At 34.9% G+C, this 15,771-nt stretch overlaps 1 protein-coding gene across 1 annotated transcript in view; it reads left to right on the top strand.

Annotated features, from left to right (window-relative positions):
* MTPN (myotrophin) overlaps nt 1–15,771 on the top strand; it is a 40,245-nt gene that overhangs the window by 11,135 nt on the left and 13,339 nt on the right. Inside the window, exons 2-3 of the mRNA XM_012744740.2 lie at nt 12,397–12,510; nt 13,427–13,510. Of these exons, the coding sequence (XP_012600194.1) occupies nt 12,397–12,510; nt 13,427–13,510 (198 nt within the window). The remainder of the gene's footprint in view (nt 1–12,396; nt 12,511–13,426; nt 13,511–15,771) is intronic.

Raw genomic sequence — 15,771 nt, 5'->3', positions numbered from 1 at the left:
TTAGATTGTAGAAGGTGATCACTTTGGTCAGGGTCCGCTTATAACATTAAAAATTTGATGCATTTGGGAGGGTGATATCAGAAAGTTTGATGCATTTGATGTGTTAAACATTTCCTGTTAATTTTTAGAAAATATGTTGAGTAAAAACAGATTGATTCTATCCTTTCCAGACCTTTCTTTTTGTTGTGACCTTTTTTATTTGCTTTGCCCCTCAGTGGTAGATTTTACATTTGAATCCATTGATACATAATAATTTATAATTCTGGTATTGTTTTACACACTAATCAATAATGTCTCAGTGCGGTATGATTCTTTTTTGCAGAATTATATCCTAAGATAAGGACTTTTAACCTGGGGGTAGGGGGAGGTTAAGGAAGAGAACAGAGGAAGAGTGAGGGGAGGTAGGAAAGGAGAGAGACCATAATATTCATCTCAAAGAGATCTGTCATTTTACAAATACTAAACACTGCAATCTTAAGCAATTCTGAATTCTAAGTGGGGACGGGTAGTACTTAACTATAACTGAATTATTGGGGACATGGCTCAACTATATAGAATTTGGTAAATGTAATAGTTTTATTGCTTTCTACTGTCAGCCAAGTGTCCAGTATTAATTTACATGCTGTGCTACAAAATGGTCACACATATGCTAATTTGGTTTACTGTTTGTTACATAGCTTTTAGGGACACTGGTCCCTTGTGACAGTACACTATGTACTTACACTTTAGAACTCAGTTGCAGCAGTGTGTACATATCTTAGAGGTCAAAGGAACAGGATTGTTTCTTTTCGCCTGAAGAAAGGCCTAAAAAAGTTCTCAGCAGGAATCACGTGGTCATTTCATTTAGAAATTCATTTCAATAGAAATGAAGAATGATATTTCAACTTAATGTTTATTATTCAAATGAATCTAATACTGTGTAATAGGGGCCTATAAGAAGTATCGAATCTAGTAAATAATCTCCACCAAACCACACATTTGAGATGCATATAAAAGATTTTGCTGTTAAAGAGGAAATGTAAAACTATTAAAAATATACCACATATTTGTTAATGTGTTTATATTCTGTATTAAAAACCAGTTAAGAGAGTAGGGGAGGCAAAGATTGAAAAAAGCCAGTATTATTTCACGTTAAATTATCTACCTCACAAAAACTCACTTGGTTTTCTGCATTTTGGGTTCTGTCTGTAAGTAATATTCTTGCCTTTAATATAATAACTTAATATTTTAACCTCTATTTTCAAAATAGTCTGTAATTCTAGTATTGAGTTCCTCTTTGCATTAGCAATTTAGGACATTTAGCATTGGTTTGGTTGTGTGTGTGTGTGTGGTGTTATTTTTGTTCATTTATTTTCTATTTTGTGTGTGCTAGAGCTTATGGTATTAGTTTTGCTTTATTGCATTGGGATTAAAGAATGGGTTCTATAAATTTTTAAGCCTTAGAATGTATTGAGATTTTCTTTGGTCTCTTATAATCAAGTTTTGTTAATATTCAATGGAAGTAGAAGGTATAGTTTCCATAGAGTACAAAGTTTGATATACATTAATTCAATCTCATTTATCAGGCCTGTTATGTCCTCACTTGCCAAAGACTGAAATTATTATGACAGTGTGTCACTACAGTGCTGTTTTTTCCAGTTGTTTTCTTCCTATTCTTCAAGTAAAAGAGTCATGACTAGCTTATACATTTTTAAATGTAAAATAAACATCTATTTCCCATTTACTTTTTTATGCATTGAATTCTACTTTATTACTCTTCCTAGTTTTTTAGATTTATGTGCCTGATATATTTTTGTTCATTTTTAAAATATTTTTTATATTTTCTTTTAGTTGTCTCTCAGTAGCAGCTTCCGGTTGGAAATTTGTTTAGTCATTGTTGTTTAACAAAATTAAAGATTCATTTTTTATCTTTAAATTTGACAGTTAAAAGCTGAGTGTGGTGGCATGCACCTGTTGTCCCAGCTACTGGAGAGGCTAAAGTAGGAGGATTGTGTGAGCACAGAAGTTTGAAAACAGTCTGAGCAATATAGCAAGACTGCTGTCTCTTAAAATAAAATCTATTGTCATAACTGTTAAATTTAAGCTTTCTGTTTTTTAGGCTTTGAATTTACTTTATTTAGACTTACTTTCATTTTGCCTTTTTTTCTTTTAGCCATAGGGACTTATTTTATTGGCTTCTTTTTCTTCTAGGACTGACTAGAAAGGTATATATCTTTTTTTAGTTCTCCTGGAACTTAAATTTCATCAAAAAACAAGTTTGAGTCTAAATTTTGCTAAGTCATCAAATAAGTTGTAGCTTTTGGTTTGTTTTAGTTTTTCAAAATGAAAATATCTGTTTATTCATTTTCACTGTAGTTAGCTAAAGAAAAAAGAAAAAAAAAATATCTGTTTTGCTTTCATTGATTATAAGAGTAACACATACCCATTTTTTAAAAATGTAAAGATCATGGAAATTGAGAAAGTGAGAGTATCCTCATAAACCTGTTCTCTAAGAATGTCTGCTAATAAATTTGTTATATATTCTGTGAGATTTATGATTATATGTAAGCATATACTCATTCTAAGTTTTAAGGTAAAGGTGTTCTTACTGTTCATCATTATCTGTAACCTACTTTATTTGCTTAATAACACGGTCATCTTCCCACGTCAACAATACAGAGCACAAGCAAGTTACCTTCTCTGCACCTCGGTTTCCTTATGCCAGAATAGGAGTACTAGCCTCAGAGTTTTGTGATAGTTAAGTGTACGAATGCCTGTACAGGACTCGTAACGTTGTCTGGCACATGTGTGGTAAGCATTCAAGGAGTGTAAACTATTTTCATTTTGATTTTAAATGATTCTACGTAGTATTTCACATGTTATGCCATCATTTATTTAACAAACTTCCCGTTTGCAACATTTAATTGTGAACCTGTCACTTGATGAGGTTCTTTATTTCTCCACCTACCTTCTATTTATTTTATATAAGTGTGGGATTATATATACTTGTTAAATTGTGTATCTTCTCTTTCAGACTTGTTTTTGACGTCTACATCTAGTTTTTAACCATATGTACTTAAAGTAAGGGCTTAATTGGCTTTACTTTTCATCATTAATTCGTTTATACCAAAACTCGAGGACATACTTTTTCCTAATTCTGAATACATTTCTTTAATTTCACTAGAGCAAGAGTTCCTAAAGTATCATGGAACTCTGAGGATACTTGAGACCTTTTCAAGAAGTCCATGAAGTCAAAACTATTTTCATCTTAATATTAAGATTTATTTGCTCTTTTCATTGTGATGATACTTTTACTGATGTACCATAAGCAAAGCTGAGTAAAATTGCTGCATGAATCAAGGCATTGGCACCAAACTAATTATTGTGAACTTTACCACCACTCATGCACAGTGAAAAAAAAATGCCAGTAACACTTGTGAATACCTTTGATGAAGCAGTAAAAGTGCACTTTTATTAAATCTCAATTATGGAATGTACTTTTTTTAATATTCCATGTGAGGAAGTGGAAAATGCTCATAAAGCACTTCTACAGCTGTTGTAGTTGTTACCTGAACTAGTTGCTTTTCTCATGGGGAGATCATTTTTATTTGGAAAAACAACTGAAAGATTATAAATTTGTTTAATTAGACTTGGATATATGACAGACATTTTCTTGCAAATGAATTGATTCTCAGTTTAAGGAGAAACAGTTAATAGTTTTTTTATTGCCAATGGTAAAAATTCAAGGCTTCAAGAGAAAATTTGAATTTTGAAACACTTATATTTGCCATTTTGAGCTTGAGGCTTTCCAGTGCTTAAAGATTTTTGATAATGTTGGAAGTGATATCAATGAATTTTTTATACTGTATAAAGAAATGTGGCAATGTTTGGAAAATCTACATAATGTAGTGAATAGATATTTTTTAAGTGACTGATGTTATAAAATCACAAATGAATAAAAGTAACAAAATATGAAGTTCATTGATACAGTTTCAGATTCCATGTTGCAAATAACCTTTAATAAGCTATTTGTTTTAGTATAGTATCAGAGAAGAATATTCATAATTAACAGAAAAGGCTGTTAAAAACTCTTTACTTTTTCAGCTATATTATTTGTGGTAGGCAAAATTTTCTTCATGTATTTCAGCCAAAACAATTTATCAAAACAGATTGAATGTAGAAATAAATATGAAAATCCAGCTACCTTCTGTTAAAACAAACATCTGAAGGTTTGCAAAAAAATGTAATATAGTGCCATTCTTTTCACTTTTTAAAAAAGTACTGTTATTTTTATTTTTAATATTCTCATTTATGTTAACATGTAATGTGTTTCTTTTTGTTATCTCTAAATTAATAAACATTTTGGTTTTCCACTCTAATTTCTAATTTGATACATATCAGTAGATATAACCTATATAAACAAAAACCTTTGGGATCCTGAGATCAAAATGTTGGAGAACTGCTGCACTAGAAGTCTTGATTTACTTCTCCCCAATTTTCCCTACCCGCAAGGGAGCATGAGTTGTATGTTTTCTGATTTACTGATACCTAAGACTGCCTTTACACATGAATATTGATTTGCTGTTGGTATGGAATGTGCCTGAATCATAATTAATTCTCTCCAAACTGTAGATCATAGATTCTCAACCTTCTGCCTACCCCCAGCATATTTAATGGATACCTCACACATCTCCCATCTGTATTAGTGTTTATAGGTCTCCTCAAAAGACTACACATGATCCCCAAACCCTCTCCAAATATCATTACTATAGATAGCTTATAGTCCTCTGGAATTCAGTGATGTAGGGAGGTCAGAAAGTTGAGAGAAATCTAACATAATTTTGGGGGGCATTGATGTGTTTTTGACTTTTTTATTTTTTGTCTTTGTTTGTTTGTTTTTTCCTTAATCCTTATGAAACAGAATGCATAACTGTACTAATTTGGGGGGGGGAGGGAATCTACTAAATTTTTGCCTGTAATACAGTGAGCTCTTAGAATCTGTAGGCTTAGGTCTTTCTTATAGGTTAGAACTTTATATTCTTTATGCTAATCATCTTTTAAAAAAACATTTTTACTTCTTTATCACCTCAGTATTCTGGGAGAATTTCTTAAGCTTGTTCTCAAGGGTTTACTTAATTGAGTTTTCTTAATTTTTGAGTAATGTTTCCCAACTCTAACTAGTTTTGGTGTAAATTTTAATTTTGTAATTGCAGTTTTAATTTCCTTGCTATAATTCACTTTCTCAGCAGCTCCCTTTTTCTACCAGCCTGTACCTCAGTTTGTTTGCTTTGAATGTTTACCTGTTCTCTTAAGATATATATCCTTTTTATTAGAGACCATGTCTTTTAGATTTTGATTACTCTGTAGATGTTTTCTAAAGTTAAGTTTCTTATATTAAATCATTTTAGAGGTATATTCTTTCTTAGAGTTCAATATATTATTTCTTTTCTCTTGTCATATTAGTTTTTATACCCCCATATTGGTTTTTTTCTTTACTTATCCTTTAAAGGGGAGATGCTATCCAGATTCAGGGTGTTCCAACAGTTAGCATGTTTGGATTGCTCCTGACCACACTTATAATCTGCATATGTACTAGAAGAATCCTAGTGCTGGTGGCTTCGTTGGCCTGATGTGAGATCTTTTATATATTTTCTACTTGTTCTAAGACATACCTTCATTACATTGTTGAAAATATGAAATCATGAAGACTGGAAAAGAGACTCTTCCTAAAAGAAAATAATGTTAGACTCAACTCTTTTTCTCTTCTTGATAGCTTTACCAGACCCTTCCCAAGCTGAGCTAGATCTTTTTTTCTCTTTTCTCAAAGTAGACTTATAGCCTGTATCGTAGCTTTATCACATGATATAATTTAATTATGTGATATGAATGGTTTGCTTGTTGTCTTGCCCTTTATGACTACAAACTCCTTGTGGGGAGTGGCTCCTTTTTCATCACTATTTCATATGTTTACTACAATGCCTGAAACTTTATAAGCTGTTGGTAAATGGTTCATTGAATGATTAACAAAATTGGTATCTTTGGGAAAATATTATAATATTAAATAAACCATCTAATACCTAGAAAAGCAGTAAACATTAGAAGGAAAAAACAACTTGGCATTGTGAAGAGGAAATTATACCAGATTAGTTTAATTTCATCCTGTTACAGTAAGGCAAAAAGAAAGCAATAAACTGAGCTTATCTTGATCTTAAGAAAAGTGGATATTTCCCCAGAATAATACTGACAAACTTGAAAAGTCTTCTCTTGCTGGTATTACTGTTAAATAAGCAAATAACTGACTCAATGATAATCAGTTGTATATATTGAACTCTAGAGAGCATAGCAAATAGCATCTCTTTTACAAATTAGATCTGAGACACGTTCTATTTAATATTTAATTTCTGTTGATTTTCTGGATTAAAAATAATTGATGGCACACTTACCAAATTTTTATGAGAATAATATCAGCAGGCCAATTCAGTGAATTTCACCATTTCATGTTCTTCAAATTCAGCTTAATCTAATTCTGTACTTGACATTCTAACATCTTGACCTACTCATGTATAAGTTTTGACAGCAAAGCCAAGCACAGGCAATGATGGTTAGTGTTTATACAAAGCACATAATCAACTCCTAAGTAGCTTTTCCCCCAGTCACCATGGCAAAAAGTTCTATGATGAAGATTTTCTATATAGATACTACTTCGAGACTATATGAGTATAGCCAAATTTATCAACTGTTTGAATTCTATATAATGACAATCTGAAATCATAATCAAGATCCCAAAAATATATTTTAAACATCTGGCAGAAATGGATGAGTCAGGAGAGGAAATGGAGTAGTAGTCAGAGAGGTAGGAAGGAAACTATCATAATGCAGTATCACTGAAGCCACAAGAAGAGAGTATTTAAGAAAGGAAGGAGTGATCAGTGTGTACTGTTGGGAGGTCATTAAGGCAGGGACTAAGAGATAACCTTTGAATTTTGCAATAGAGATGTCCTTGATCTCAGTAGAAACAGTTATGGTATAATGTTGAGGGTGGAAGCCAGATCAGAGTGGGAAGTAAACACTGGAGCTAGCAAATATAGACAGTGCTTTGGGGAAGTTCAGCCATGGAAGAAAGGAGACAGAACAGTAACTAAAGGGTAGATGTTAGATCCAAGGAGAAGTTTTTGTGCTGCTGTTTGTTTTTTAGTGCAGCCGTCCCAAACCTTTTTGGCAACAGGGACCAGTTTCATGGAAGACAGTTTTTTGACAGACTGAGGGGTTGGGGAGAATGGTTTGGGGATGATTCAAGCGCATTACATTTATTGTGCAGTCAAACCTCTCTGCTAATAATAATCTGTATTTGCAGCTGCTCCCCAGTGCTAGCATCACCGCCTCAGCTCCACCTCAGATCATCAGGCATTAGATTCTTATAAGGAGTGTGCAACCTAGATCCTTCACATGTGCAGTTTGCAGTAGGGTTCATGCTTCTATGAGAATCTAATACCGCAGCTGAACTGACAGGAGGCGGAGCTTATGCAGTGATGTGAGCGGTGGGGAGCAGCTGTCAATACAGATAAAGCTCTTCTCACTCATGACCACTCACCTCCTGCCGTGTAGCCCAGTTCCTAGCAGGCCACAGACCAGTGCATGTCTGCGGCCGGGGAGGGGAGTTGGGGACCACAGTTTTAGTGGAATAGCTGTGAGTGGCATATGCTAATAAGGAGTCAGTAGAGCAAGAGGTTGAAAACACAGTCAAGAAAAGTGACATACAAGCGGTTAGTTTTCCAACAAAACCCAAGAAACGATGATATACAAACCTTAGGTGAAGGATTGGGTTTTGCTAGGAGGAGAGGATGGGTCAGTTGCTGGAAGGTGTGGTGCAGAGGAGTTCCTGAGGGAGGTCATATCTGAGGGCAGTCTTCTGTGTAAAGAAGGATATAGGGTCATCTGCTGAGAATAAAGGGGTGGGAGGGAGGAGATAGAAAAATCTGAAGTCTATAAAAAGTGGAAGAGCAAGATAAAAAGGGAAACAAGCTAAAATTACCATGTAAAGTAACGGACCTGTTAAGATTGTGCTTCTCTCTCTTCCATCCCCAGAATCTAGAAGATAAAATTAGAATTTGATTTTTCTCTGTAGCTTGTAATGTTTCATGAAGTTAGAGTCAAGATTACAGAGTAGGTGTCTTACTTTCTCTCCAGTGATGTCACTGATGCCTAGAGTATGGGCTGGAAGGTGGGAAGAACGGAATTAGACTGAGCACTATCTTCCTTCCCTGTGTCACCACCACTGTGGAAGCTACCAGCTATCAAGACTGCTGACCTAGCACTCTGGGAGGCCTAGGTGGGAGGATCGCTCAAGGTCAGGAGTTTGAAATCAGCCTCAGCAAGAGCGAGACCCTGTCTCTACTAAAAATAGAAAGAAATTAATTGGCCAACTAAAAATATTTAGAAAAAATTAGCCAGGCATGGTGGTGCATGCCTGTTGTCCCAGCTACTCTGCAGGCTGAGGCAGGAGGATCGCTTGAGCCCAGGAGTTTGAGGTTGCTGTGAGCTAGGCTGATGCCACGGCACTCTAGCCTGGGCAACAGAGTGAGATTCTGTCTCAAAAAAATAAAAAGACTGCTGAAAACCTGGTGAAATGTGACACTCAAATCCCCAGACCATGTGATCTGCAGATTTACTTCTTCCTTTTCAACATGGATGCCTTTCATTTATTTTCTTGCCTGATTGTGCTGGTTAGAGCTTCAGTACAACATTGAAGTGGTAAAAGCAAACATCCTTGTCTTGTTCCTGATCTTAGGGGGAAAGCATTCAGTCCTTCACCGTTTAACTATGGTCTTAGATGTAGGTTTTGTGTAGATGCCCCTTATTAGGCCAAGTAAGTTTCCTTCTTGTCCTAGTTTGTTAAATTTTTAGGAGGAATGGATATTGAGTTTTATCAGATGTTTTTTAATATTGAGATGATCAGTTATATAGTTTCTTTTTTAGTGTTTTAAAATAATGAATTATATTGACTGGCTTTTCAGATATTAAACCAACCTTACATTCCTGGGATAAACTGTGCTTGGTCATGGTATATTATCCTTTTATGTAATGTTAGATTCAATTTGCTAAAATACTCTTTAGAATTTTTCTGTGTTCATGAGGAATATTGGCCAGTAGTGTTATTTTCTTGTAATATTAATATCTTTGTCTCGTTTCAAAGTCAGAGTAATGCCAACCTCATAGAATGAGTTGGGATGCCTTCTCATCTATTCCATTTTGAAGGAATAGGTAGAACTGGTATTACTTCTTCCTTAAATATAATATTTGGTAGAATTTACTAGTGGTGCCATCTGGATCCTGGAGATTTCTTTGTGGGAAAGTAATCTATAGAGTCAGTATTGGCACTTTGTGTCTTCACTATTCTTTTTCTGATCACTCTTGCTAGTGGTTTATTGATCATATTTATCTTCTTGAGGAATCAACTTTTGATTTCTCTTATTTTTCTGTTTTCTGTTTGATTTCTGCTCTGATCTTTATTCTGTCCTCCTGCTTACTTTAGGTTTAATTTGCTTTTTTCTAGTTTCTTTTGGTAGAAGTACGAAAATTGTTAATTTGAAATCCTTCTACTTTTTCAATGCAGGCATTTAGTGCTATAAGTTTCTCCATTCATACTATTTTGTTAGGGCCCTGAAGACGAGGAACTTTTCTGTCAGTCACACAAAGCATTTCTAGTATTGTCGGTTTTTTGTCTGCTAAACTAAGAATTGTAATGGAAAGGTCTGAAGGGATAAAGAAGAAAGTTTAAACTCACAACTCTCTCTATTCCTTGTACATTTTGTGCTAGTGCATGGGAGAATGTAGCATTTTGATTCAGGGAAATATCTTTGACAAAGCCATCTTATCAGTTACTTACTGCAAGTATTTATTTGCTTTGTCTCACTGTGAAGACCTGTCCAGTTAATATTAATAATGAAAGAAAAACAAGTTTTATTTGTGGATTGTTTAAACAGTATCTCTCATTGCCTCAAAGCCTCACGTTTATAGTTGTGAATAAAGACTAATTTGGTATGCCAATTCACCCTTACTATTTAAATGTTTTTAAATATACAGTATATTAAATTATATCTTTAATTATTCTTATTTCAGTCATTATGCAGAAACCTGCCTTGTTTTATCATCTAGTAATTCAGAAGAAAATTGTTTCCGTTGAAACTCTTGATCCTCCCAAAAAACAATATATTTGAAACAGACATCTGGGCTACAACTCAAGAATATTGTATAATTTAGTTCCCTGACTTAATGCTCCAGTGCCTCCATTGATTGCTGTGGTAGACAGGTGATATCACGCCTCAGAATGCTTACGACTAAGTAATGGATTTAATTCGGTATTGAGTATACCTATTATGTACATAAATACACTTATAATAGCTAATCAGGTTTCTATTAATATTAGCTAATGTGTTATTTAAGTGCTTTATACATGGATCATCTAATTTAATCCCCACAATTTCATGAGATATAGGTATTGTTATCTCCATTTTACAGTTAAGAAAACTCATACACAAAGAGCAAGTAATTTGCTGAAGGTTTAATGGTGATGGAGCTCCTGCTCTTAACCTCCACATTATATTGTAGGAGGATATAAAGAAGAAAACATATAATTTGTACACTCAAGGAATTTGCAATCCATTGGGAAAGAAGGCATATGCACATGAAAAGTTGCAAGGGCACTATTTATTTAAATACTAACTGATTCCTGTGAGTTTTAAGGGAGGGACAGCTCACCATAACCATGGAAGATTTCATAGATGAGGTAAATCTTGAATTTGGTTGGAACTTGGAGAACCTATATTATTTAAATTAATGGGAAAGAAGGCAAAAACAAGCATAAGTGAAAAGGGGAATTTAGTGTATGTGTGGTTGAAAGAACAGCTGGTAATGGCTATAAAATGATAGGGCTCTGAACATCTTAATTTGGGGAATGGCTTGATGAGTTGACCAAACTATGCTAAGTGAATGACAGAAGTGTTGAGAAAATAAACTCTTTTAGACATTTTGGTACTCTGTAAAATCTGAAGTCTCCTAAGAGGGAAGGGGCAAATGTGAATTAAAAGCAGCATGGTGGTATAGGAAGAGAATAGGTTTAGATATCTACTCTTTTATTAACTAAACCACTTTAAAAAGTTATTTAACCTCTTTTAGCTTCAGACTTTGTATATATTAAATGGAGATCTTCTCCTGTTAGGGTGGTTTGAAGATTAGAAATAACACATACAACACAGTGTCAAATGTAGTAGCTGGTCAGTAGAGAGGGTAGTTGTAGTTGTTATTGTTAGAGTCACTGTTAATTTTCAATGAATGAAAACTACCTTTTGAGGCCTTAAGTTTATTTTCTGACACTACACTCCCATCCATAATTAAGATTATCATGTCCTCCTGATAAGTATTTGTGTAGCCCTGTGTTTCTTTTTTTAATAGCAGTTATATTTTGAAATTTTATATTTACTTACTAGGTTATTTTATTAACATCTGCCCCCAACTAGATGGTAAGCTCTGTGTAGTAGGGAACCCTGTCTGTGTCTCCCCACTGCCTAGCACAGTGCCTGCTATACAGTAGGGCTTTAGTAAATATTGAATGAATGTAATGAATTCTTAATAACTAATACTGAAATTACCTGGTGATAATGATGGCTACACATCAAAATAGGGCTGCTTTCTTTGACAAATTAAGGTACATGTCATATGAACTATATAAAATCTGAGTTCCTAGCCGGGCGCAGTGGCTCACGCCTGTAATCCTAGCACTCTGGGAGGCTGAGGCGGGCGGATTGCTCGAGGTCAGAAGTTCGAAACCAGCCTGAGCAAGAGCGAGACCCTGTCTCTACTATAAATAGAAAGAAATTAATTGGCCAACTAATATATATATAAAATTAGCTGGGCATGGTGGCACATGCCTGTAGTCCCAGCTACTTGGGAGGCTGAGGCAGAAGGATTGCTTGAGCCCAGGAGATTGAGGTTGCTGTGAGCTAGGCTGACGCCATGGCACTCACTCTAGCCTGGGCAACAAGCGAGACTCTGTCTCAAAAAAAAAAAAAAAAAAAAAAAATCTGAGTTCTTGAACTTACCAGTCTTTTGTGGTCACATGTTGATACTGTGCTGATTGAACTCTTTAGAAATGGAGCACAGTAACATATTGCATTACATTTATCATTGTATATTGTTTTCAGCTGGACTAATCATGACTTGAATTACTGACATACTGTATGTTAATGATTGTGCAGAATTTCATTTCAAGTTTTTGGCTATTTATTTCACTTTGCAAGAAATGTAATTGTTTCATGAAATTCTTTTATGGCTATAAGAATAAAAATATCAGGTGCCTCGTTTCTCTTCTTCAGTCTTCCATCCATATCAATATTGTTTTTGTTTGGCTTTTCTTATAAGGGAGAAGATGTCAACCGGACACTAGAAGGTGGAAGGAAGCCTCTTCATTATGCAGCAGATTGTGGGCAGCTTGAAATCCTGGAATTTCTGTTGCTGAAAGGAGCAGATATTAATGTATGTAGAGAATGTTGTCATTCTAGAAAAAATTTCTGTTGTATGCTTTGGGTAATTGTTTTCTAGAGATTATAAGATAGTTATTTGTAGGAACCTCAGTGTAAATACAAATACAATCTAAGATGTGATATCTCACATTTCCTGTAACTTTGAAATATATAGTTGGGATTTTAAAAAATAAGCCAAAAAAACTGACTTTTTTTAAAGCTGATAAAACCTTGGGTTAGGATGTTTCCCGCTTGGCTATTGCTTTTCAACTTCTAAAACTTGGGAAGTTAGCACTATCTGTAGGTGGCAAATGACTGTGACATAATAGAGCACAGGACTATGCAGTCACGGGATAAATGTAAACTGGACTGTTGGACAAAGGTCAGTGGGTAAGTGGTCAGACAAGAGCAGTCATCTTCTGGTTCTAGATTTTTGTAGCTTCTATATTTCAGAGTTTTACAAAGTGTTCAAATAACTGTAACAGCAAGTGAGATGAACTTTTCACTTCCCAGGGAACACCACCTCATCTGGCCCAGCTGTGACAATCTTCTTTTACCTCCTTATCAGCTGTGTTCTACCCCTTTCTTCCCTTACTGGACCACTTTGGCATTTCCACAGTAGTAGGGAATTGAGGCTCAGAGAGACTAAATAATTAATCCCTCGTTAAGTGGCAGAGCCAAGATTTGAGCTCAAAACCATCTCCCTCTACCTTACTACACTAACTTCCAAGGAGAGACGTTGCTGTGGGCTTGGGCCTCTGGTAGCTCACTGAGACACTAGAAACTTGTCTCTGTGGAACGATTTCATGTAGAAAAACAAATAGGTAAACACTGATTTTGAAATATTTACAGGAGTTCCCTAATTAGATCTAGAAACAAGGAAAACGTCAAAAATGTATAAGCTTATCTCTTTGTTTATTATTTCATAGGCTCCAGATAAACATCATATTACCCCTCTTCTGTCTGCTGTCTATGAGGGTCATGTTTCCTGTGTGAAATTGCTTCTCTCAAAGGTGAGGTCAATTGCTAATTTTTATTGCTTTTCCCACTGCTGTGTAACTGTTTAAGCTAGGTGTTTGATTATTAATTTATTTGAATTTTGTGTGGCAGCAGGGACAGAAAACCAGAAGCAGTATCCAGAATTGAAATCTTGAATGGAATTACTCCAAATAGCTGGTCCACAAACTGTTACCAGTTCATGATGAGTAAGGAGCTTGGGCTAGAATATAAATCAACATAATCTCCTTTATTAAGCAAATCTTTTTATGAAAAAAATGTTAGCTGAACTAAGCATCATATTTAGTGATATAAAAGTCTTTGTGGGCCAGTAACAACTTGTAGACTGGCATCAGGTTCACAAACCACACTTTGAGTAGCACTGGTTTGAAATTTGTAAGCTCCATTTTCTTCATTGCATACTGAGCAAGATTGTTAGAGGTAGTTTTCTGTAAGTAACGGCTCTCCAAGGCATCTGGTTTCTTGATGTGATGGAGATAGTGGTAAATTTGGAGTTTTCCAATGTCTTCTCTCTTTACTATTATAAGGCCTTAGATGGAATCAAAATCCAGTCTCAGGAATTAACCAATTAGTTGCAGCCATTGTAGCTATATTACATGGAGCCTACAAATGCTGGAAAGCAAGAAATCTTCATAAAATGGGGCACCAATATTAATCCCAAGCTTGTCATTTCATAACCATACTCTGGAAAGTGCTGTTCATAATACTTCATTTGGGATTTTAAAATAAGCCTGCTAAAAGAAGCAAGGAAGAAATAGAAATTAAATGAATAAATATACATAAAGCATTTTGCCACAGTTCCTGACATGTAAGCACTCAATACATAGCCTTTTTTATAACTAGCTTTATTTATTAGAGGATTTTATGCTTCATAGAGTCAGTTTCAATAAGATATGGAGAATATTGGGAAAGAAGGTAGCACATTTATCTCTTAACACTTTGTTGACAAATTTTTAAAGACATGGTTCTGAAAGTAGTTAATTAGGCTTCTCTAAAACTAAGTTCTTTTTCTACCCATAGCTTTATGTTACCCACAGTTACTGGATTTCTTTAAATATGGTTTTGTTGTTTTGTTTTTTGGTTGTATATCAACAGCGGTCTTCAGATACTTCACATCATACTGATGTGAATGATGCAGTTCTCAAAAAGCCAAAATAAATGGAAATATTATTCTTTGCCATTGTAGTGGGTCCAGCATCTTTGATGGGGTATGCTTACAGAGATTTCCAGTCACTATGTCCTTCCCTTTATTATCCATCCCTAGCCCACATCCGTGAAAACATACAGAGTACCTTTGAAAACTGCTAGATAATTTCATCCCTGGGGAATATTTTTGCTTACTTTATCAAACACTGGTTGCCACATCCTACAAATACTGATTCACAGTTCATGGAAGATTTATGTAATTCAGGTATCGTATTAGTTAGGACTCATCATAATGCAAGCAACTAAACCCAGCTCAGACTGGCTTAAACAGTAGAGAGATCTTATTGACTCTCTAACTGTAGGGTTTAGGCATAGCTTGACCCTGGGCTTAAGCCGCGTGACCAGAATCTAATTTCTGTTTGTGTCTCTCTCAGCTCTCTTCCTCAGTGTTGACTTAATTCCCTTGGCTTCACCTATCTGCTGGCTAAGTGTACAGTAAAATAAATGAATGATACCTTCCTTAGCCTTCCTTTCCCCCTTTTCCCTGACCTCTTCTACCCAGTCAAGGGTTTTGTTCTCTGAAAATAAAAATCTCCATGGGATCCTTTTTAGCTTAGGGCTCTGGCCATTTACTAAATGAGCTGCCCCAGGCTTTCTCTTTCCTTTTAGCCATATCTCAAACTATAGATCAGAACAGTTTTTCTTTCTGATAGGCCTCTCATTGCTTCTAGGAAAAACAAAACAGGATATAATTATTCTTACCTAATATGTTATTCCAGAAGATTCTCTGTAAATATATACTGTGTTGCCAAATTATTCATTGTGCTGAGTTCTTACATTTACTAGTTTGTTTTTTTCTTTTACTTGTGCCCATATTTTTCTTTCACTTGAGCCTTGATTTTTGTAGCCAAATAAGAGACATTTAGAGATAGCTATATTTATGGCAGAACAGTTGTAATCATGTAGAGCTGTTATTTGTTTTGTATCAGAGAAAGAGATTTTTCTTTTTACCTTTTTGAAAGCAGCATGGTAAATTTCACTTCTCCTTTTTCAAAATTAATTACTTTGATTTTATTTTGCATAAGCTTCTATAATAGATAGACTGTAGTTT

The sequence above is a fragment of the Microcebus murinus genome, chromosome 9 (assembly GCF_040939455.1).
Source record: "Microcebus murinus isolate Inina chromosome 9, M.murinus_Inina_mat1.0, whole genome shotgun sequence".
Classification (NCBI taxonomy): Eukaryota; Metazoa; Chordata; class Mammalia; order Primates; family Cheirogaleidae; genus Microcebus; species Microcebus murinus.
This window is presented reverse-complemented; position numbering and strand designations above follow the sequence as displayed.